Source organism: Falco peregrinus, chromosome 1 (assembly GCF_023634155.1).
Source record: "Falco peregrinus isolate bFalPer1 chromosome 1, bFalPer1.pri, whole genome shotgun sequence".
Classification (NCBI taxonomy): Eukaryota; Metazoa; Chordata; class Aves; order Falconiformes; family Falconidae; genus Falco; species Falco peregrinus.
Genome location: NC_073721.1, coordinates 67,107,188 through 67,131,172, shown reverse-complemented (window position 1 = coordinate 67,131,172; position 23,985 = coordinate 67,107,188). Strand labels below are relative to the sequence as shown.

General features: G+C 40.0%; 1 protein-coding gene across 7 annotated transcripts in view; it reads left to right on the top strand.

Annotated features, from left to right (window-relative positions):
- Nucleotides 1-23,985, top strand: part of LIN52 (lin-52 DREAM MuvB core complex component) — a 62,170-nt gene that overhangs the window by 25,003 nt on the left and 13,182 nt on the right. For 2 of the 7 annotated variants that reach the window (XM_055794760.1, XM_055794519.1), the window contains one exon: nt 18,767-21,761. The exons of 2 other annotated variants lie outside the window; for them this stretch is intronic. Coding sequence is in view for 3 of the 5 variants with exons in the window: in XM_055794519.1 (XP_055650494.1) it covers nt 18,767-18,822 (56 nt within the window). In the remaining 2 variants the exon portion in view is untranslated. 3 more of the 7 variants (XM_055794316.1, XR_008745592.1, XM_055794690.1) reach the window with 3 other exon arrangements.

Sequence of the window (23,985 nt, the reverse complement as noted above, 5' to 3'; positions counted from 1 at the left end):
AATTGAAAATGAACAGGTACCACCCCTTAGCTAAATTGCAGTAATTGATTCTGTATGTGCTGTAGGCAGTCTCGATTTAAGAAGCAGTCAGATCTCAAGGCTCCCTTGGTAAGGGTATATTACAGCATTGGGTTTACCTTTGGCCAAGCATGTTGATCATGGGCTCCTTCTCTCTTGGGATTTCCTGGCCTTTGTCCCCTTGCAAGAGGACAGTTCCTCTCCTGAACCTCAGACCTCTTTCTCCATTTCTGTCTAACTATTTATAACCCATCTAGTTTTCTTTAACCTTGGCTGACCCCTTTCAAAGAAGTCACCAGTACCTTAACAGCCTATGTTCTTGTTTCTCTCATGCTACTGACATCCTTAGCCTTATTGTATCACCTATCCCTCTGCCTATTTTGGAGATTTTTCTGCTCTCCCTGCATGTAAGCTTAGACTGATTTTCTAGCTCAGGAGTCCTCCTTTTGTATATCCTGAATTAAAAAGGAGACTCTTGCTAATTTGTTCTGTAGCTTCTTCTGAAAGCAGGCATGTGCCAGGAACCTCACAAGCTTATGGCTTTCCACATATTAAGGCACTTAGTGATGCAGCATTTTAATTAAATTAACCAGAATTCGTAAATTGTAGATAGACAGATTTTCCAGATCATCTCAATATGAGCTTTTAGAGTGATCAACACTCTGCTGGTGTTTAATCCATCAGACTGCCATATGGAGCGTTGAAGAGCAGAATATCTGTTTATTAACAATTGTTGTTTTTTCACGTCAGCAAGTACAATTTTCATATTTGAGGACCTGGGAGTGCAATCTGTTGCTGCATCTCATATATGAATTCTATCAGCCTCATGCCAGACTCCGTTTCATGTTTATCCCTGAATTTTTACTGAATCCACGTGACCCAATAGCTGTCTAAATGGCAGGATAGACCTGGAGACTCTGGTGGAATGACCCTCATGAAGTTCCTTGGTTATACTATCACAGGAGGAATGTGTCCAGATGTGCTTTGTGAGAAATTATGGATATCTGTATCATCAGTGGTTTCTGCAGTCAGTTGAGACACATTTAATGAAGCTTTGCAATTTGAATGACCAGAATATAAGTTATAATTCACAGAAGTCAGAATGTTCTTCCTCATCTTCAGGATGAATCCAACCTTTTATTCACCTTGTATTAATAAATACCTGTTCTCAAATTCTAGGGTATTTTCTGCGTTGGACTTGTTATCAGTAGAAGTTACCTGTCTGTTAAAGAGTAGTGGTCTGTTCCATTTTATTGTGACGTACAAGTCTGTTTCTACTCCTTTAGCTGAGTGAACTCTGCCAGTTGTTGGTCTTTCCAATGGGAAAAATACTCTTTAGGCAAGAGGCAAAAAACCTTCTTGTTTTGTGACTTTGTCACTGCTGCTTTCAGAAAGAAGTAGTAGCTGTTCTAGGATGAGAAATGAGATGGGCCCAGTGCAGAAATATGTTTTGCAACCTAGGCATCAGGTATTCTCATCAAATTTAAGATATTTTCCATTGTCAGAACCCCTTGAATTCTCAGCAGGAGTAACATGTAGTAATTTTTATTCATCCAGATGTTTTCATAACTATTAGCTTATTTGTTTTCTTGGATGCTTTGGCAGACTGTGGGGAATAAAATGTTCTTATTAAGACAACTTCATTTTTATCTCTGTTTAGGTAAGGTATGAAGAGGAGGGAACTGTTGGTATGTGCGGATGACGATAGATGGAAAGCAGTGGTTTCTCCCCTATTAAAGTTGTCCATCTTATCCAGCAGATGGCATTGAAAATGTACCTACTGCTCTGTCTTCTTGCTAGGCAATGCCTTAGCTGAAATCTGAAATCCTACAGGCTGTACTCTTCTCTGGTGCATAGCTGCAGATCACTTCCTAATGAGGATTTTGAGTGCCCCCTGCCTAGTGGGTAAAACAAAAGCCAACACACCCATGGATTAATGAGAAAGGAATTTAAGGCTGGTGTGGTGTACGCTGCAACAAAATTCCTTTTCAGTGTTTCAAAGTATTCCTCGAAACATTTAGCATTTGGGCAAGCCCTATTAGTAGTCTTCTCTTTCCTGACTTATATTGTTTGTCCATCTGCTTGTCTGCCAGTCATCGTGGTATTTGTGTCATGTGGGCAAATAAGCAGTGATCTTTCAATAAGCTCAGCACCAAAAGCAACGTGAAGCACTCATCCTTTGGAGCAGTCCTACTGTACTCGCTAGCTCAGACCTGCTGCTGGATTCCTAGAGAAGGCACAAGTTCCGCAAGCCAGTGACAGCATCTGTCCCAGTGATGGGTGTTTCTTTGGCTGCTGACAGGAGGGGTTTGTGGGCCCCTTGCATGTGGGTCACTGGGAGGAGGCGGTACTGTGGGTGCTGGTGATGTTTAGAGTGGGTATCACTTAGCTTCTAATTAAATTGTGAGGATAGTGGGATGTAGATGTCGTGTAATGATTCAAATGGTAACTGGCTATGGCAACTAAGCTGAGAAGTGAAAAATCTTTACTATGCATGATGAAAACGTCAGTTCTGTACCACTTTATCTTTGTTTCCTGTCTTTTCTGTATTCTTGAATCTTCTTTCTTTTCAGTAAATATGCTGTTTAATATAATTTCTGTACAAGCATTACTGTACTAAGGTAGTGTTTTATTCTTCCTGAGCAGCCAAATAATTTGAAAGAAATTATAGAAGTTGTGTACATGAAACAGCTGTCATGTGGAGTCAGCATGAATGCCTACATCACGACTATGTAGCATGGCTTTGTTTGCCTCGTATTGTTTATGTATTGCTCTGTATTGTGACTAAGTTAGCAACATACCCATTTCAGAGTATTTAAACGGCATTGAGAGCTAAGGAACATTGTTACCTGTCTAGAACCTACTGGATTAAAAATGTCTTCTACCAGCACCTTAATTTCTTTTATATCTGAGGACCTGAGTAGATGTGGAAAACTGGAGCTTTTTACACTCTCCTCCTCCAAATCCAGACAAATTGTCTGTGGTTCGTGTTTTGATGACCGTGAACACTGCTGCTGTTCTGTCCCTCACTTAGCCTTGTGACCAAGTATAATGCTTGACTCTCCAGTAAGTCCAGGCATCCAAGCTATAATCTAAATATTCTTCCTTTTTTCTGTATAACACCTGTGGAATAACATCTTTCCTATCTGTCCACACAGCTCTTATCCAAGTTCTTGTAATATTACACCTTTCCCTGAATCTTTTACTCTGATCTTAGCAAACCTTAATCCACTCGCAAAGATGAGCTCATTGTTTTGACTGATCAAGATCTCCATACATTTCTCCACATACACTTTTCTTTCTCTTCATGGTTTTATTTGTGCTTTAACTAATATACTGCCTCCAGTAACAGGAAGAAAGCAGACACTTCTAGTCTGTCAAGAATACAAGTTACTATGAGCCGTTGCTGTGGTTTCTAAGAACCTGGTTTCCCTGCACACTTTTGAGGCATACTCTGTAAACATGCAGGGAGCTAGCTCACCCTCCTTCCAGCTGCTGTACAGCATGTGTAGAAATCTTGATAACTGTTAAGATGATGTGTTGTAAGTATGATACTTTTCAGTGTTGTCTCATTTAACTGTGTACCTCTATTGTCTGTCTGTATTTATATAGTGTCTCTCCTAAGCTCCCTGGGGCAGAAATAACTTGTCCTCTGTTTGTACACCATGTAGCAGAGTGTGTACTTGATCAACAACAAGAACTTCCAGGCATCAAAATAATTATTCAAGACATACATCAGCACTGCTAGCTAGCTGTATTTCTTTAAAGGTATTTGTCAAGTTAGCACCCTGGCTGTTTTCTTCTCTTTTTATTGACACTGTTGAACATGTTGGCTTCCTCCACTTTAGCATGATATGTCCTAATAACAGATATGTTTGAAATAAACTTTGCGGAGTATTCCTTGAAGGGCTTTGATGATATAAAACCAGTGTTCTGCAGGAGTGTTCAAGGCTTTTTTGACCAACTGCTTAAGAAAGCTGTTCTAGGAAATGCCACAAAAAGATATGCCTGACGTTTGGGACCAGTGTCTGTAGCTGTTACATTTTGACACCTACCTGGACCCCCCAAATCAGAAATAGAATCACCCCAAACTGTGGAGGCAGTCAGATCTTAAATAAGATGAGCTGCTGTTTTGGAGGCATTTATATCTTTCTGTAGATTTATATGAGGTTCTCAATTTAAGACACTTCAGTCTGGAACCTTAATTTAGTTGGCATGGATCTAAACCTTGGATATAAAACACTATTCATGAGATTAAAATGGGATTTCCTTGTTTCATAATAATTCTGTTCCCTCAATCTTGGAACTTGACAGAGAAGGATATATAACAATTTGTGTGTATGGGAACCTGAGGGATGGATGGAGATGTTGCATAGCAGGAGGGAATGCATCAGGCCTAGAAACGAAGTTTCCATTTGCACGTTAAAGTGCTGTCTTCTAGGGAATGCTGTCATTCTAGCCCAGTAATTGTATATATTGAAGAAAACTTTACCTTAAGTGACACAACTTTTGCTGTATTTGAGATAATGCTTTCTGAAAACAAATAATATCGTCCAGAACTATTATCAGAAACAGAAGAGGACATACTTGGAGATCAAACATGGCAGCAGTTAGTCACAGCGTTGCTTTTTTCATCTGTTATAAAATGGAAGGGAAGGAGTAGAGGAAAATTCGTTCTCTCGCTTTCTGTATATATTGCAGGCTGCTTGAGGGGCTGTAATATCTGTAAATGTTTTATGTCATGTACGTAAATAGCAAACCCTTTTTTTTCAAGAAGTTGTAAAGTAATTGTAATTTGCTTTTACTTCTGGTTAGGTAAGTCTGAGAAAGTTAACAAACTAAGTATGATCTTTGTATGCATTTGTAATCACAAAGTTTTAGTTAAACTACACTGATGCAGGTTTTTTCCTTAACAAAGGTTTGTCACTTTGATAGGTTTGGAAAGCATAGATTTTAAGATAATTGGCATAAGTTGGCTAGAAGGTGGTGACACAAGGATCTGTACTTGGGCCAATTTCACTTGATAGCTCTTTATACTTGAACTGCTAAGTATAGGGTTTTTTATAATATTGTGATGCTTCTGAGCTCAAAACTTGCGGTTTGGCAGAATCGTCATGACAAATCTATCTGAACTTGCTGGAGAATATAGCTACACAAAGTAATTGAAGTTTGTGTGCAGCTGGTGAATGTGGCAGCATTTAACCATGTTTTGCGCGAGCCCCCCAAGCCTCCTGAGCTCCTGGGATGGTCCGGAACAGCCAGGTGGAAGCACAGTGCCCAGCATGGTGAAGCAGAGCAGATTGCTTTGCCCCTGTACGTCTTCAGGCTTGAGTGTATCCCAAGACACAACGAATTATTGTGCTGTTTGCCACCTCTTCTGCTTGACATTAATAGTTGTTTGTGCTTCATCACCTATATTTCTGCATAAGGTTCCATAATCTTTCCCCAGAAAGGAAGTAAGTCTCGTTCTCTCTTTTGTAACTTCAGATACTCTGTCACTTCAGGCAGTCTTTGGGTGGGAATAATTTTGAGATAGTGTGAAATACACCATTCACTTCAAGAGCTGCTTTTAAATCAAGAGATTTCTTCATGAGAATGTGAAAAAAAGTGAATCTCTTTGATTTTGAAAGGTAGCGCAGTTGTTATTTTACATCTCTACAATCGAGGAGATAAATTGAAAATTCCTATTGACTCCCAACCATGAAAAGAAAGTGGGGGAGAATGCAGGAAAAAAGTAATGGAAGCTCGTCAGATTAAAAGTAGCAAAAAGGAATGCTTCTTATACGATGAATGATTTGATGCAGAACTTTCTGCCACATAGGGAATTTTATTTTTTTTCCCCAGGCCAAGTACTTAGCAGCTATGGAAAAGGAATCAGGCAATTAAATGGATGATGAGAACATTTCTAGTTAGAGCAGTATAAAATCCAAAATTAATAGGAAATATCAACTGCTTCAGGGTACAAAACAAGCGCTTAGGAAGAGAAGTCTTTCGAAGGCGATTATTCCATATGTCTTTATAATGGGGTTCCTTGGGGGTTGTGGTTTTGGGGTTTTTTTTGGGGGGTGGTGTTGGTTTTTTTGTTTTGTTTCTGTGATGCTTCTGATATTTAGTATAGTCAGACAGGATACCTGCTTGGGTAAATCACTGATCTGCCCTGCTTTTTCAATTCCTGTGTTCATTTACAGTTTTTATGACTACAGACCTGACAGATCTTGTTTAATAGGGAATAACGTTTCTACAATCTTTTTTTAGTGACTAGTCTTAGATCCTATCAATTGATAGAATTTTATGTACAAGATTTTAGTCAGTGATAGAGAATGTAAATGCAGAGCATGATCTGAGTTACATCTCTGGAGAGAACATCATTATTAAACCTTTTTGAGGGTGTCCATGGTGGCAGCTCCATAGAGCAGGTGGCCTGCATGGCACAAGCACACAGTGAGTCAGGAGCCTGTATCTTATCAGAGCATATAATCTAAAAATCACTCAGCCTGTTTCTGTCTCCTGGGGAGATGATGACGATGACACAGGACCCTTATGCTAAAAACTAATTGTTAACCTGCAGAAGACGTCATTCAACACAGATCCCAACAGAAAAAGGCTGGGTGATGGATGTTTCTGGGTAGCAGGCCAAACTGTCGTTTGGTTTTCCACAGATAGTTCTCTGGGTTGCCTCAAGATTTTCAAGCCTAGTACCTGGCTTGCTTGAGAATAGAGAACATATACATTTAAAAAAATGCTGACAAATTTTGTTTACTAATGTATGCATAGAAAACTTGGAGGAGCAAACAGTTCCTCTCCCGTCTAAGGGTATGAAATGCACAGCTTTTTGACTGTGGTGCTCCAGTTTCCTGGAACAGTAGGCAAAGCAGTGGCTAGGTGGAGGTTCAAAGGCTAGGAAACAGCGTTGAACAGGAATATAGCAAGTAGGTAGAATTTGGGAAAGGAATGTAGGATTGCATACACATCTGTTGACAGGGGAATAGCCAGCAGATCAAAGGAGGTGATGGTTCACCTCTACTCAGCAGCCATTAGATTGCATCTGCAGTGCCACATCCAGTGGTGTCCTCCATGCCCCAGCATGAGGAAGACGTTGGTTAACTGGAGTGAGTTCAATGGAGGACCACCAAGGCATTCAGGGGGCTGGAGCACTTGCCCTTTGAATAGAGGCTGAGGGAATGGGGCTTGTTCAGCATGGAGCAGAGGTGACTTCACAGGGACCTGATAGCTGTCTGCTAGTACCTGGGAGGAGGTTACTGAGAAGATGGAGTCAGGCTCTGCACAGTGCTGCATGGCGGGAGGACAAGAGAGAACAGTCATAAATTGAAGCAAGAAAGTTGCTGACTGGATTTAAGAGAAAACATTTTTGGCATGGAGCAGTCAGGTATTGAAAGGATTGCCCAGAGACGTTGTGCAGTCTCCATCCACAGTTGTTTTTAAGGCTTGACTGGCTAAAGCCCTGAGCAGCCTGTCTTCCACAGAAGGCTGACTGGAGACTTGCCAAGGTCCTTCCAAATCTGAATGTTTCTCTGATTCTGTATGTTTTCCCTTGTTTGGTATTGTACTGTATGCCTTCTCATGTGATCTGTTTTCTTCTTGTAGATTAAATTTTCTTCACTTACCACTTTTTCCTTATATCTTCTTTTTCCTTACACCTCTTCTACTCCACTGCACCTTCCTCTCTCCAGATACATCTGATAATCCCACTGTCACTGGGTCATGGAGTCTTCTGGGTTCTCTTGGCTTCCAGAGTTTCTTCACTGCCCCTCAACCCTCAGAATAATCTCACCAGTCACTAAGTCGAAGGAGATCCCCATGGCCATCACCACCTTCTGCTTTACTTGCTGAGCTGTCTTGTAGGTGGTTTGCCATCTGCTTTGCCGCAGTGCCTCTGTTCTTCATTTCCAGTAACGGATGACGAACACTAGTCAGCTCATTAAAGCATAATAGCTATGTCACTGTATTCAGTTTTCATAAGAGAAGAAAGTAGTGGTAGACATGGCCTCAGACCACTGGCATACGGACTGAGAATAAACGTGGCAGGCTTTTTGGAAGCAAAAGAGTAGCAAAGCTTGCTGGGCTGCTCTCAGTAGACCTTCTGGAGTGGAGAATAATGTTGTTTTCTTTGTTTTGGCTTCTTTTTTCAGGAATGACGATTGACTAGTATGCTTCATTTCTGGGTTTCAAGAAACTGGAGTTTCTTCTGGCCGCTCCTCTCTTGAGATCTCTGCAGAGTCCAATACCTCTGTACTTCTTGTATTCGAATCATGTCTTTACGTTTTTCTTCCAAGTCCATGGATACTAGAAGCATGAGGGTGTTTATGAAAAATGTTCCCATGTTTTTTCACGGGTCTGGAAGGGTTTATTTTTGAGTGCATCTTTTACATCTGCTTTTACAGCTGGGCCTTGCCTAGTTGACTTTGAGCTCATGAACAGCTGAATTGTGGTAATTGTAGCAGAGCCGGCATTGTTTAGATTTAATATCTATTCCAAACAGCCCAAAGTGGTACTACAATTCTGTTATCAAGTAGGTCAGGTTAAAACTAGTGATAGGTTCTCTTGAGTAACAACAATTTTCCTGTGATTCTTAACTCTTCCATATATATTTTTTTCTCTATATTCATTTGAACTTGACTCTAGTAGCATTTGGGTGCTGTAAAAGCTGTAACATTTCTAAATCAGTGTGTTTCCTCAGATGTCTTGTGACCAGCCTGGAGTTAGTAAAGATGGTTTTGGATCCCCTGAGCCCTCTTCTGGACTTGGAAGTATTCCTCAGCTCAGGGTATTGGTTCCAGGAGAAGAGGATTGTGGCAGGCAGAGTGCATGAAACTGGTCGGTAATACAACTGAAAAAGCTGGACTAAAGCAAGCAGTGAATATACTGGGAAGGATGAGAATAGGGATAAGGGCAGTCGTTAAAGAAAGTGCCTTTGATTCATGTGGAGGAAAGAATAAAATTATGGGGGCAATTGTGAAGGTATTTTCTTAGCCCATAAACTGCACATTGCTGCTTTTTTATAATTCTGGTTTAACTAAGGTTGAGACTTTGGCCTTGAAGCACTGAGATTTCTGTCTTTTACTTGTATTTGGTCATACAATTGGTTTTGGATTTTTGGAAATTATGGGAGTCCTTTATGTAATTTAATGTGTTCTATTGTTGTACTGATGGCAAAAGGAACCTTGGTTGACTTCACATGTCAGTCAAGTAATATTGTTCGGTCATAAAAAGTGTGAATCTTTTTTTCATAGACATCTTCAATATTGGTAATTCGTTGTTGTGTCAAGGGCTGCATTTATCTACATGGAAAAATGTTTCAATAAGGAATCTTGGGATTAGAAACATTTTAAAAATTTAGACTGCTTTTTAAAGTAAAGACATATCTCTGGACAAATAAATACAGACTACCATAGTATCACCTTCTTTCACTCAGATACCTCTTCTTGAAGCTCGTTGACAGAAGTTAAGCTTAAAAATTCAGTTTTGCTTCACAGCTCAAGCCATTAGCTAACCTACTGACGGAGGCTTTGGAGGTCAAGGAAGCCATACCATTCCCGAACCAGAGAACCAGAGCTGCGAGCCTCCCTGTAAACATGCCTTGATGTCTGTGATTGGATTTGTGTGCCCAGGCTTGCATAACGATACAGCTTGTATCCCAACATTATTAGCCAAAAGGAATATAGGGACTTACATAATCATTACACGATTATTTTCAGTAACTGCACTGTAAATATGTAATTCTCTCTACTCCTAATAACTCTTAATCTCTCTGTTCCTGTTGGCTCCAGGGCTCAGATTTTGCCATGGCCTGTGCGCCCTGGCCACCGGTAAGACTTGAAAAAATGGTTAATTTCAAGGTTCGCCTGTTTTGCTCCCAACCAGTAAATACGTGCTCCCCAGCACAGGCAGGGGCACACTGTTCTGTGGGAGCCTGGGCAGCACTGCTGCCTCTGTGCCTTCTGAGAAGGTGCTGGTCACCCCCAGAGACCTTTCATACCCGGCTTTATATTCATTGTAGAGCGTGCCCTCCCAGCTTCTTCATGTGTTTTATGCTCAAGAGTTCTTGAGCAGTTTTGATCTCCTTTCTCTGCGTTGCTCAATAAAGAAGATTCTTCTTTGAGATACTGTCATGGGAAAACCTAAATTATCAAGAGATCTTGGTCCGCTGCAGGGGTTGGGAGGCCAGGAAGAGATTATTTTCCTTTTGGTACAAGCAGGTAGGAAAAAAAAATAACATTTAGGGTGCTTCTTGTTAAAACGTGCCCCCTTTTCTATCCTGCTACTTGCCCCCAGCATCTGTGGATTTTGGTGGTCAGAGCTCTCCCAAGCTGTAGCTGTTCCAGTGACAGCTTACACTAGTAAATTACCTTTCAGGTATACTTGAAAATATCCTCAACTTTGATATAAAATTGCCTTTCATACTGCTTTTAATATTAGAAGCATAACTTAAATTTCTTTAAGCCTTACGAAATACTCAAACATCATTTTTCTGTTTAATTAGCTTCATGAGTCAGCACCTGGTCTTAGGTCTTGACATTTTTGGCATGTGAAATTTTTGTGTGTATTTGACCTTGGCTTTATTCCAGAATAAATATTTTAAGCTGCTAGTTGTGTGTGGGTTTTTTTGTCTTTGGTCTGAGACTAGGGGGCAGACATAAGCAGCACTGAGAGAAGTGAACTGTATAAACCACAATTAGAATTGCAGTGCACAGGTGTCTGAAGATCTCATACAATTGCCAAGCTATTTGTTTCTCAAATGAGAGGAGCTTTGGGAGTATATTTTGGAGAATAAAAGGAGCAGAAGGCCTTTGGTTTTGATGTTAGGGTTGTGGGTTTGGTTTGGTTGTTGTTGGTTGGGGTTTTTTTCCCCCCTCTCTGTTTTTTTAAATTTAATTTATTTCCGAATCCTAGTTTAAATTCTTCCAGACTTGATACATTTGATATCTTTACAGAACCAGCATAATGAATGGTTGGAAGTGATCTGCTGCAGCTGGTGTTGGAATTTATAACTGCCTTCAGATAGGAATCAGCATTTAAGAAGAAAAACTACTTGCACGCTAGCTTTTCTTTGAGCATCAAGTTAGATCTTGCGGTTTTAAAATCTGAAAGCTAGTGTTCGAAGTAATGATATTAAAGGAGAATGGCTTTAGCATCAGGGTTATGGGCGAGTTCTGTTGCAGATAGTTGAGGATCTTTTGGGGAATGTAGGCATCTTAAATCTCTGTGCTAGTCATATACAAAGTATTATTGCAATGAAAAAATAGTGAAGTGAATAAACAGCAGCTTGCAGTGTCAGACACTTGATGTACCTAGAGTCCCAGTGTTCGCTGTATTTTGCAATTTAATGCACAGTAATTTTTTAGTTCTGTATTTCTGTATGCTCCACTGTGTCAGATCTGTATTCTTGGGATGTGAGGTTCCATTAAAAAATAAATAATAATCGCAGCCCCCGCTCCCCCCACATACACTCATTTTCTATAATATGGTAATGATATCACCGTAGCAGTAATTACGGGTCATCTTCATTTCTTTCATCTCTGCTGGTTCTGATGGCTTCATTCCTTTGACGGAGAAGATTTGGCTCTGGGTGCTGTGATTATTTTGTTAAGCATTATTCGAATAGACAGGAGTGAGAGAAATTAATCAATCCAAATGCAATTAGCATCATGTTTAACCCAGTGATGGACGTCTCAAGGTGAAACAGCCAGGGGAGTTTCAGACATTATTATTCAATCCAGTGGCTCTTATCTAAATTATAATCAAGAGAGGTTTTTATTGGCTTCGCAGAGGGAAGATGTAACTCTTTCCTTGCTTTGGGGGTCAAAGGGATCAGGTTTTTGGCCCCACAGGATGTTGGCTGCAGTCAGCTCCTAGAAGTGGGAGGTACTGTATGAATTTCCTTTAATATGGGGGGTCACTCAGGACAAAATATCTGCGGGTCCTAATATCCATGACCTGGAACATGAGTTTAGTAGCTCCCTGGGCATTGGCAGGGATGTCCTTGCCCCTTGTTTCAAGTGTTTTCATTGACTGGCTTTGCCCATCTGTGTGTGAATGAATATGGTTTGTAGTTTTTGCATTCGAAGCTCTGTGAACATCATTGTGTGCAACCGAATGCAAACAGAATGGTACTGCCTTTGGCAAGGCAGGGAAATCTGATTAGGAGAACAAGGTAAATTATTCTGCAGAGAAGGATTCTAATTTTTTTTGAGCGGATATAATTTTAGTATTTATTGATAGCTACAATAACATTTTTTTGAGGATCTCTTAATCTGCATCAGATCTGTTATCACCATTCTGGATAATCCTGAATGATCTCTGAGATCTCTTATCAGGTATATGATAAAACACCACTACTGTGGGTGGAAAAAAACGGTGGAAAGAGGTCACATGAGGATTTCATGACTCAGGAAAGCATTAGGTATTTGCTTCCGATTCTTAAGGCTCTAGCTGACGCTCGCTAACCTGTTTCAGTGGTTTAAAACTTTGTCAGCCTCAGCTGTTTACCACTTCTCTGTCAGAGATGCCTGTTTTCCTAGCACGCTGGGAGGAGCGGTCCATGTGCCTCACCTGCTCTGATTCACAGCCTGGCTTTGTGCAAGCCTCCACCTTCTTTGGCATTGCAAAGCAAGTCATGCCAGACTCCTGAACTACAGCTGAAGTAAGGGCAGATTCTGCTGTCTCATTCACCAAGGGAAGGACCGTGATGTTTTGTACCGAGGGTGGTGTTAATATTTTAAAATGCTGCAGCAAGACTTGACAGAGCTCATCTTTCAGAGCCTGAATTCTAGCGTGGTTGCTGACTCCTTTAGTATACATCTGTACATCACTCCTCACTAAGGCTGTGACCCCATCTGTAAGATGGGAATTAAATCACTGTATGTCTCAAGAATATTGTGAAGCTTGATAAACTTTGCAAGTGCTTTGATATTGATTATTGAAACATGCCACAGCAATGCAAGCTTATTCCACACGGAGGTTTGTGCTGATTCTGTCATCTTACCTGAAAAAATGTGTTTCAGGAATGCTAGATGGTTACGCTGGTCTTCAGTGTAAATGTAACCATTCCTGAAGTACGCATCTGAGTATCTGCATGTGCCAGTTCTACCTTCAGTAAAGGTGACCGACATTGCTTTCACTAATGGCTGCTCTCCCGAGATGGCGCTTGGTGTAGCATTCACTGATAAGTATTTGTCAAAGACCCACAGACAATTCATTTGACAATTACGTCACAGAAATAGGCCATTAGCAGAGTAATTGGAGCCCTTTTTATGAAGGAAGAGGAATGAGCCGGTGCTAGCAGCTATCGAGGCGGTGGTAGGATTTTGGGGTCTGGTCTCAAGACAGAAAGTGGGCCATACAGATCTCTTTCTCTCTGATAGAAGTTCACATTATGTTGGCTGATTAATAATAATCTGTTGGTCTTGTCTGACATAAGCCTCTTTTTTTTTTCTTTGAGGGCTGTTCAGTAATAATGTCAATCTTAAATATTTTTGCTTGGTTTAGATTGCCTTTTTGCCTTCACTCTCCCCCACTCCTGTCACTGATTTTTCTTTTTATTTCCCTTCCAAATGCAATAGTAGTTGAGCCCCTCCAAAAGATGTGGCTTTGCCATTGGCTTTCACAAGTCTAGTCAAGCCAGACTCCCACAGTCCCTCACAGGCAGATTCCTCTAGGCCTTTATGTCCTACCAACTAAGAAAAAGAACGGTTTGGTCGTCTTATCCTAACATTGTGTCTGGGGACAAAAGAAATAATTTTTGATGCAACAGACCTTTGTGACAGAAGGGTTAAAAACCAGAGTAGTGTTCTACTGTCTGTCTGCAATTCCTGCTCTTTGCTCTGAACTGGTAATTTCCACTGATAGTCCTTCAGAAATAAACCCTTTCTAGTTTTGTTTTCTGTGTAGTCCTAAAACAGCAGTAGTTTGAGGGTGCATGATTAGTACTTTAAAGGAATCCTTCCATGTTGAAAACCAAGTTCTTTAGTTACCGTAAATACAGCTGAATGGGAGGAATAACTGATAAGCTAACAAAGTATGACAGTGCCTAAAATAACCTTTTGTAGTCAAGAATGTACCATGCAAAGTGTGATACTATAAGGTATTTCAGGGTAAACCCATGTTCTGTTTGTAGAACATTAATTGTATTTCCAGGGTTTTTTAGTAGTAAGACCTTTATATTTCAACAAGGCTACATTTTCGGGTCAGAGGAGGAGAACAGTCAAATTTATCCCGTAAGTTGTACATCTTGGGGAAAGGCAGAGAAATGCTTCTGTAGTGGGTGGCTTCATTTAAAAATATCTGTGATTTGAAGATGCTCACAGGCTTTGTTTCGAGGCTTTTAGATAAGCCCAGAAATAGTAAGCAGTGAAGGTATAATGTTTATGATAAATGCGTGATAAATACAGTTTGTCACATGCATCTTTTGCGTAGACTATATCACCAAGTGTGTTGTGCTTTTGCATTGAAGTGTATATTGTGTTAAAAAAGTGTTTACATATGTGTGTTGCTTAGGGATTCTCCTGGATGAAAGTTGCTTATGTAAGTGTAAATCACTGTTTTCGTTGCTGATTTTATAGCAGTAAATCCTTCCATTATTTCCTGGCTATCCAGACCTTATGACACAGTATGTCCTGTGCTGTCATACGTGTGAGAAGGCTTTTTATGGGGAGCAATCAGGCTGGACCCCAATCTCCAGTCCAGTGTTTTTTTCTAATTAAATTGTCACCAGAAGGAATATCCGGAACAGCAGTTTTCATTTTCAATCGAGGAAAAAACATTATGAGTCTTTGTCATTTGATTAAAAGTTACTTAACCTTTAAATTGCTACAGATGTAAAGATAGCTCTGAGTTTCCAATGTAATCGCCTCCAAGTTAAAATCGGGAAAATCTTTGTGTAATGAAACCCATATGTCATAGTGAAAGGATGCAAAGCATTGGCAGAGTGGGCTGCTCTAGCAGGAGATTCTGCACCCAATCTTGTTAACCAGGACTGCTTTTGGTAATCCCTCATCTCCTCACTTGTAGGAAATCAATCTGTACTACTGAATCTTTTCAACCAGCAACCACAAAATTTACTGCGGAGGGGCAGCTTGGGGACAATTGTAGTAGAAAAGGAGCCCCAGGCAACAAGGCTAAATGCGGGATTGAGGGATTGAAGTTCTAAAGAGGAGATTATATTAAACCTTATTCTGCTCCCCTATCAAGTAGAAGTGTTTCCTTCTCCTTTCAGCCCCAGCCTCTCCTACCCAATACCTGTTCTTGAGATCGGCTTGGCTGATCTTGCCAGGCAGCAAACTTAATTCATGTTAATTATAATAGCCTGATATCATTTTTCAATACGTTTCTCTGAAAGAGTCTATTCAAGCACTCAATTTCCACTGTAACCAGTGCCGATAACATTTTAAAGTGGTTTTTCTAGGGGCTGCGGTATCGTCTTCCTCCTCCCTGGTAGGTGAGATTAATTTGTATCCAAGCTATTGCGATCGTATCCATTGTTGATTTTTCTATTGTAGTAGATGCTCGGCGTAGGCAAGGTTGTAAATCGTGACTTGACGTGGAGATTCATGTTTCTGTTTCGTGCTGCACAGCCTCTGTAGCGTCTGTTTGCCGGTACAATGAAACCTACACTCAAGCCCTCTCTTCACTTGAAGTCCGTGGTTTAAGCAACCATTTTAAAGAAAAAAAATCCCTAAGGTTTTCACTACAGTTTTGTCCAACCTTTTAATTAAAAAATCCACCTCTGTCTGCTACGCAACTGGCTTCTGCTGATCCCTTGGGTAGTTGTTTAAGGCAGGTTTTACTGTCTCTCTTAGACTGCAATCATATTTAGAATGTGGGTGATGGTTTCTTCATTCACAAGCTCTTCCCTCACTCCAGCAACCTCCAAAAGGCCCCATTGGAAATGATCTTCCCATTATTAAGAATTCATTTATCAGAAGCAATGCTGAGCAGAGGAGTCAGTTTCTAATATTAGAGCCTTTTCTGTGCGAAACCCAAGCTCAAATCATACTCCAGTGCAGATTAAAGAGGAACAAAGGGGAGGGAATAGCCAAGACGTTTGAATGCAATACCATGTAATACATATTTGGCCTGTGTTTACCAGGAACACATTGAACTGTGGTTCTTAGCAGATAAGACAAGCAGCTGAAGCAAGGAAAACAAGATTGTTAATGTTTGTGGAAAGTTGCCTTTAGTTTGGCTGTGATTTTGTTGTTGTTGATGTTGTTGTGATATCACGATGTTATTTCCTGGCCATTTTCATACATATACAAAGATGTAAGGTCCTTTTTTTAGTTTGGCATATCTTTAAAAATAAAGCCCCAATGCAAGCCTGAGTATGTTGGGAGAAGAGGAATACAGAATAGCAGAAGGCTGTCTCTTGCTCCTAATGGGATTTTGTAGCAGCATGTGCGAGTTTGTTTCAGAAGTCAGAAATGAACAGATGTTGGTATAAATTACCTCTGTGTCTGATGTCTTGCAAATTAAAAGCGCGGTTGGCATCACTAAACAATTTCACCGGGTTGGGGGGGGAAACGGGCGGTGATTATTGTAGCAGGTCGGTAAGAATCTTTAAGCTGCAGCAGAACAGGATAGCAAGGATAAAGGAATGAAGAATAAAATGAGAGGTCTGTGAATTAATCAGAAATGTTAACATCTCCGATGACAAGTGAACAGGAGGGCACGTGCTCTGGAGCAACCCCCAACCCACAGTAATTTCACTCAGCGCACAGAAGGAGTCTATGCTCTGCCTGATTTATAGGGTGCAGCCCTCTTTGTGGGAACAGAATTGTCATGCATTCGTATATCTCCTATATGGGACTTGCACTCCAGAAAACTTTCCACTCTATAAACTGCAGTTCAGCTTTGTGCTTTCTCCAATAAGAGTGTTTTAAAACCACGCATTGTTGATGGTGCAAGGTAGGGAGGTGTCAAAGAACCGGCGCTGAAAATCTATTCCTAGCCGAAAATTTTTAAAAATTGCTTTTTTATTTAATAGTGTTCTTTGTGCTAAATTTAGTTCACAAATGAACTAAACAACTTAGTTCCTGGCAAAATAACAATCCCATCCTGCCCTTCTGCAGCATCTTCTATCCATGTGGCACTTCAGCAGCACTGGAAAGATGCAAGCTACCTTGTGTATGGGGAAGTAGAGGTACAAATGAGTACTTTGTGGTGGTTCATGCTGTGAATCAGAAGCAGAGTTGGGAATGGATCCCAGATGATACAGCTCACAGCTGGAGGCACGAACCAAGCGAGTAAAGGAGTGAGCTGCTTGAATTTGCAGCCAGTCTGAAACATGTTCCGCTTACAGCAGTGGACTTTGCAGCCTATGAATATCAATATGTACCAGACAGTTCATAATACCGTTAATTGTTTTACAGGGATCTTGTTGATGACAATACCTTGTGGTACAATTTTGGAAGACAAATTAGAAGGTACTAATTTAAAGAGGCTTTAAGGCACAAATTTCTAACCTTTAGGTAAAGAATAACCCTCTTTACCTGAGGGTGTGTATTGAGTATTTTAAGCTGAACATTTTTATTCCTTTTCAGTTCTGTTCTAACAGATCATCAGTAATGTCAAAAGAAAACCCAACATCAGCAACAAACCCACCTCCAGTTTTTATGCTAATTGTCATTTCTGTTGTTCCTCTCAGTAGAGAGGTCAGGAATTGAATGGATAAAGTAGAAAATGAATTCCCATCTCCTTCCAGAGTCTCTCTAGGCTAGGTGTGGGAAGCATGCATGCCTTCATCAATCCTGTGAATAAAAGCCTCCATGTTTTGATGCCTGTCAGTCCAGCACAAAGCTTACACCTTTATTTAAAAAAAAAAAAAAACAAATGAAGGAGAGCACTGGTGGGAAGGTTGTTTTTCTCTAGGGTTCAATTGCTAATCATGTTGTCTTTGATGCATTGTATTGCTATTGCAAGACAAAGCTACTATTAGGGCTGCTCTGCCAGCCTGTGAGCTTATGGGCTCACAAGTCAGAAGTGTCTCGTGCAGAAAAGTGGCTGTGTAAACCCTGCTGTAATACAGCTACCAGAGATTGATGGTGCCAAGAGTGAGAGAGAGACATATAAACCTTGCCTCGCTGTATTAAACATCGCAGGACTGACAATGCAGAGAGAGAGAGAAGACCAAAGCTCTATAAACTTTACTTTATTACACCATCCATAGATGAACTGCATTGAAGGAATATAAACCCCATTATATTACAGCATCCAGGGACTGACACTGCTCAGAGAGAGAAAATGCTGTCTAATTTCTGTTGAAGATCATAGCATCCAGGGACCAATAATCCTGAAATGGAGAGAGTTCCATAATCTCTGACGGATTATAACATCCAGGAACAATTGCTGTGAGATAGAGTGATGGAAATCTAGATTACATGATTCAGAGATGGATAGTACAGAGAAAAAGAGATGCTCTGAGAGCGTAACACAGTAGGAATAGAAAGCATAGATTGTATGGAATGAGTCAGCCTATGGGAACTGTTGCTGAGTTTAGAGGATTCCAGGCCCTGCCTGCATTTCTGGGATGTCAGGAATTCAGGATGGAATGCAGTTTTATTTATTTTTTGCCTTAAAAACCAAATAAATAAAATAATTCTTACTCACTATTGGTATAAGCACAAATCTAAACTAATTTTTTATCCCCTGGTTAAAATCCATAAATTATACAACTGTTTGCATTTCTTGGCTTTTTAAAAAATACTAATTTCTTTTTTCTCCCTTGTGATTTCAGCTAGAGAGATGACTCGAGGGAAATTCCTGAACATCCTAGAGAAACCCAAAAAATAGCTGCTACATCTGGAGTTTGGACAAAAATACCCCAACTAGATCATTTTCCATACCACGGATCCAGATGAACCCCAGAACTGCTAAGAAGTACAAAGCTCTTGCTCTAGACCTTCAGAAGCAAAGACCTCTTTGTGTTTCCACAGCTCACCCCTCTACGGGGGAGACGTTGCATACACAGGTCACAAGGACCGCAGTGGGCTGCGTTGGAATTCAGATTTCATCTGACCAAAGGTGTCCAACAGGGAGACTTGGCCCTGACACGCTGTGACAGAATTACCTGTTTCAATCAGCTGTTCAAAGCGAACAGCCATAGTGCCCTTAATTCGATGGCTCTCAGTGGCAGCACCTGTGTGAAGCACACAGCAGATCTGACACTGGCCAGTGTGCATCATGAAGCACGTTTTGTGTGTCTTTTGCCTTAGATGCAAGTTTTCTACTTGCAGCTCCTGTGCTAAAAGATTTGAGCATCGTTTGGGCTGTGGATTGACCAGTAACTGTGGTTCAGCAGGAGCATGTGCTTCTAGTGTAGAAGCTGAGTGTGGTCTGAGCATTAAAGCCCAGTTCCTCGCTGCCTTCAGAGAAGCGTGTCTGGTACTCCAAGGAGGACCTCCAGACCTTTGATGTACCAGGAGCTTCATCTCACCGCTAAATGGTTCTCTAGTGAAATAGAGACTGACAGACCGTAAGGAATAAAGAGATGTTACTGTGTCAGGAAGGAAAATGTCCCTGCAGAAACTTTGGCTGGTACACAAAGAAGGAGCTTTGTCAGTCCGCTGCAGTTCTCAGCTTCTTACAGAGCTAGAAACAGGAAGGTTACAGAGTTGAAAGGCAGTAATATTTTCAGTTGGTGCTACAAGAAGGGGCAAGAGGATTGTTAGCCCCATTGCAAGGACGGTCTGCTTATACAGAATCTTAACATTTCTGAAAATAACATTGTGTCATGTTTTTAATTACAAAACACCAACAAACCCAGAATTTTTAAGATAGAATTTTCTGTGACCTGGTATCTTTCAGCACAGTTTTGGGCTTTATTCATCTTACGGTTTAATGGCTTTTCCTTCTGTTAATGTACTTCTGTATCTTCACCCCAGAGAAGAGGTAAGGAGCATGTTTAGACTGCTTGTTTTATTTAAGAGATTAATTATTTTTCATTTCATCCTCTTTCCTTTTCCTAGAAAACAACATTTTAAGCATAAGTAAATACGTTCCTTTCAGAGCACAACATAGTATCGAAACATTGGGTGAAGAGCAGGGTTTTTTCTCTGTTTAGGAATGTTATTTTTAGCATGCAGGCTTTTCAAAACTTGTCGTTTACCAGCGTGCCATCACATCTGGGAGGAGAAATGGCTTGGAAATACTATGTGTAACAGGCTGTCCTTAGAGCATTGCATTTTTCTGTCTTTGCAGAGAGGAGACTCTTTTTAAGGTGCGTGTGCAATAAAGAGGAGGAGATTTTTTTAATCAAACGTACGTCTCTAATTTTTTACTGACATGCTGGTGACCTTTTGGTTTGCAATCTGTGGTCTTGGTTATTACCGGTCAGAACTAGGCTTGTTATGGACAGCTCCTGTTAACTAAGTTTAAGGAGTTAAATTCTGCATCCTGGAAAGACCCTGCACAAATACTGAATATTTAGGAATGTCAGGAGTCTCATTTTAAAGTTAATGGATTTATTTCTGTGCTTCACAGTTTATGCAGGGCTGAGCTTAACAGGAACTCTATCCCTTGAGAACATGAGGGTTAAGACAGATGAATGTGAAGAGAAGCTGAAAGTGGTAATTCAGAGACAGAGGAAAAAACCTGCTGGTGCAAACTGACGTTGATGTAGCTTTAGGTATTGAATTACACATTTTGAATGCAATTTTAAGTTTGTATCCTATGTATATAATATGTATATACATATATAACGTAATGGTATACTTCATCTGTGTCACTGATATGAGTTTGTGCATTTTATAGAGGTTTGTTGGTCCAACACATTAAGGAATTAGGATCTGAAAGGAGAAGGAATATAGGAGAAGATGCAAAAGCCTGGCATGGAAGTATATGTATATTTTCTGACATTTTCAGTAAGGGATTTCAAATTTTAGGTAGTTTTTAGTAACATATATATTTTAAAAACAAACAAAAAACCCCTTTTACCACATGCCTATTACTTTTATTCTATAGGGCAGCCAGTAACACGTGTTATAGAATTGTGATATTTATTGGCTTTGTATTTGTCATCTGTAGAGATTAGTCAGTGACGCATTTTTTATTGGTAATATTTATATGTATTTTTGTGTGTTAGCCAGAGAATTGTAGTCATATCTGTTACTCTTTTCTGGTTTGATAATAAACAAATGGAAAGCTTGCAAATTCATCTGGGTTTCCAAAGTAGTCCTCTGAGATGCAAAAGCTTTTGCTTAGCCACTTAGGTAACGCTCTTCACGCTTCTGCACGCCACCACCTCAGGGTGTTTGGCCTGTGGATGCTCCATTCTCATCAGTAAATAAATATTTGGCAATATCCAAATGATACTAAGGGCTTTCATACCCCATTGAACCCTGTTTTTTTCCTTTAGTGATGTCCTTCTTGACATCTTTGCAGTATATTATCTATACAGGAAATTCTAGGTGACTTTTTGTTGCTGATAACCTTCTGTATTTTCAAACAAAAAAAACCAAAACTTGATTTGGTAATATTAATCAAGCTAATGTATTGCTTTATAAAGTGTTTTCATGTGTTGGTATGTTAAATGGTACTGTGAGGTTCTTGGAAAGAAACCCAGTATGTATTTAGTTCCTTTTAAATGCCAGTGTTAAATGTATTCAGTTGTTAAAGCCTATTTGCTCTTCAGTCTTGGAGTATCAAATGCTTTTCTATTTAATCCAGCTAAGAAGAAATTCTTGTTTGTCATGTTAATCATTATAAAAATAAAACTCTAGTTGCACTGGCAATTGAAGAATGTGATCCTCCATTTAACTCGGTGTTTTGCCATTAATGAAATTAACAATTTCAGAACAATCCTATAACCCACAGTTCACAACTATTGTTCACATTTCCCCACAACAAATCACCTAGAAGTAGCAGATCAGTGAAAACTGACTAATCCAACTTGGAGGTAATGTTTGAACCTTATTCTGGTTTATTTTAGTGATTTTGATGTTACATAAAAATGGAAGGTGCTATTACAAGTCAAAATTGCAAGCCCATCTTATCTGTAATCTTCGCTTTGATTACAAACAGTTGTAGAAGGATAGGTAAGGATATAAACAAAAGGCTTACATGGACTGATTTTGCTTTAGGGTAACTTACACAGCATCCAGCAATCTGTTTTAGTTGAATCTGGTCCACAGTAGATCCTACCCTCCATAAATTTGTCTTAGTCCTAATTTAGTCTGTACTTAGTCTTAGTCTGTACTTCTGGCCTCTCAAATGCCCCTGGACAGTGAGTTCTATAATTCAGTTATACAAAGGATTTAAAAAAAAAAAGGTGGGGGTGGGTGGGTGTAATTGTTTGTTTTAAACCTGCTTACCTGATAATGCCATTTTGAACCTTTAATTTCTTTTATCGTCAGAAACAGTTGTTTGGGCTTTTTTTCTTTGCTGTCTGTGCACTACTCACGATTTTTCAGCTCCTGCTATGTTTTCGGTATCATGGTTATGTTTCACCTTCCTTACATTCACAATGTTCAGCTGTCTTCTGTTACAGCCTGAGATGGCATAACCAAAACTGCAGCGTGTGAGCATACTGTAGAAGTGTCTAAGTCCTAATTACAGCTTGTATTTTTTCCTCTGCTGTTTTGTCCCTCATCATCATGGGCTCAATCATGGTTTGAATATCTCTAAGAATAGGATCGTCACTTATATTTGCAGCCTGGGCATGCAGCTGATCTCTTCCACTCCATCTTCAACCACAGTAATTTGTTTTAGGCAAACAACACTTTTTCCAAATCATGACAACAATTATGCCAACCACTTCATGTTGAGGAAGTGATACCAGATAGTTCCATCATCAACCTATGCAGCATGTAAAAAAGGTAAATTAAATCTTTGTCATATGGCCTGAAATCCTGGACTGTTATTCTGCCACAAGTTCAGTAACACTTCATAAACATTTCTGTAATACTTATAAGCTGATACCGATTTTTAGACATAATGCAATCAAAAGAAAAAGACAACTTGCAAATTACTGTTGCAGAAAATCCACACAGTGATACATACACTCTGCTAGAGCCAGCAGTCGTTCAAAACGCCAGAGGTCCAGTCTTGATAGAGGCGTTTCAGGCATCCTCATGGCTGAGTTCCTCCTAAGCAAGAACTCCAGCCACCAGGGGTACTCGTGATGGGGAAATGCGTCATGTCTTTGAGTGAACTATCTGAACACGGCATGCAAACTTCATGTAACGTGAAAAGAATCCTCGCTTCTTAGTGTTGCACCTCCATTTTCATATGCCATTCTGTAGTGACACTTTTTTAAAAGTCAGTAAATAATCAGTCTTTAGTGATAATTCATTGCAAGACAATTTTCCAGAAGGTCCTCTGTATTTTCAGCCCAGCATGATCACAGTTGGACAGAAACTTCCCGTGAACCAACACTCTGAACTGAACAAATGTGATTAGAACAACAAATGCAAACGTTGTGAACACATTTCTGTAATCACTATAGTAAAAACTTCCCACCACAGAAATACTAGACCCCATGGTTCCTATGTGCACATCCCAGCATATACATCAGCTAGCATACCAAATACTTCCAAACCTGTTGTATGTGTGATGCCAAATATGCATTGCCCTGAGAAGAGTTGAACCTTGATATTTAAAAAGGCAAGAAAATAAAAAAAAAAAAAAAAAAAAAAAGGAAAAAGAAAAGAGAGGAAAAGGAAAGGAAAAAAGAGCTGGATCCTTTTGGTTTGATGTAATACTGTGATTCTTGGAACTGAAGCTGTTCTAGAGATGCATTACCTCTGCGAGCCAATCCTTACATCAGTGCTTTGGGTTTCTTTCAGGAGGATGTGAAATGCAAAATCCTGAAGTCAATTGTGACTAATGATTTGAAGTCCACATAAAGATATTTAAAAGCTTAAGTGAAGTATGGGCTGATCCAGTTTATTCTATAGAGTGTAATCCACACTGAATATGTGCAATAATGCCATTTTTATTTAGATTGTGCTAGATTTT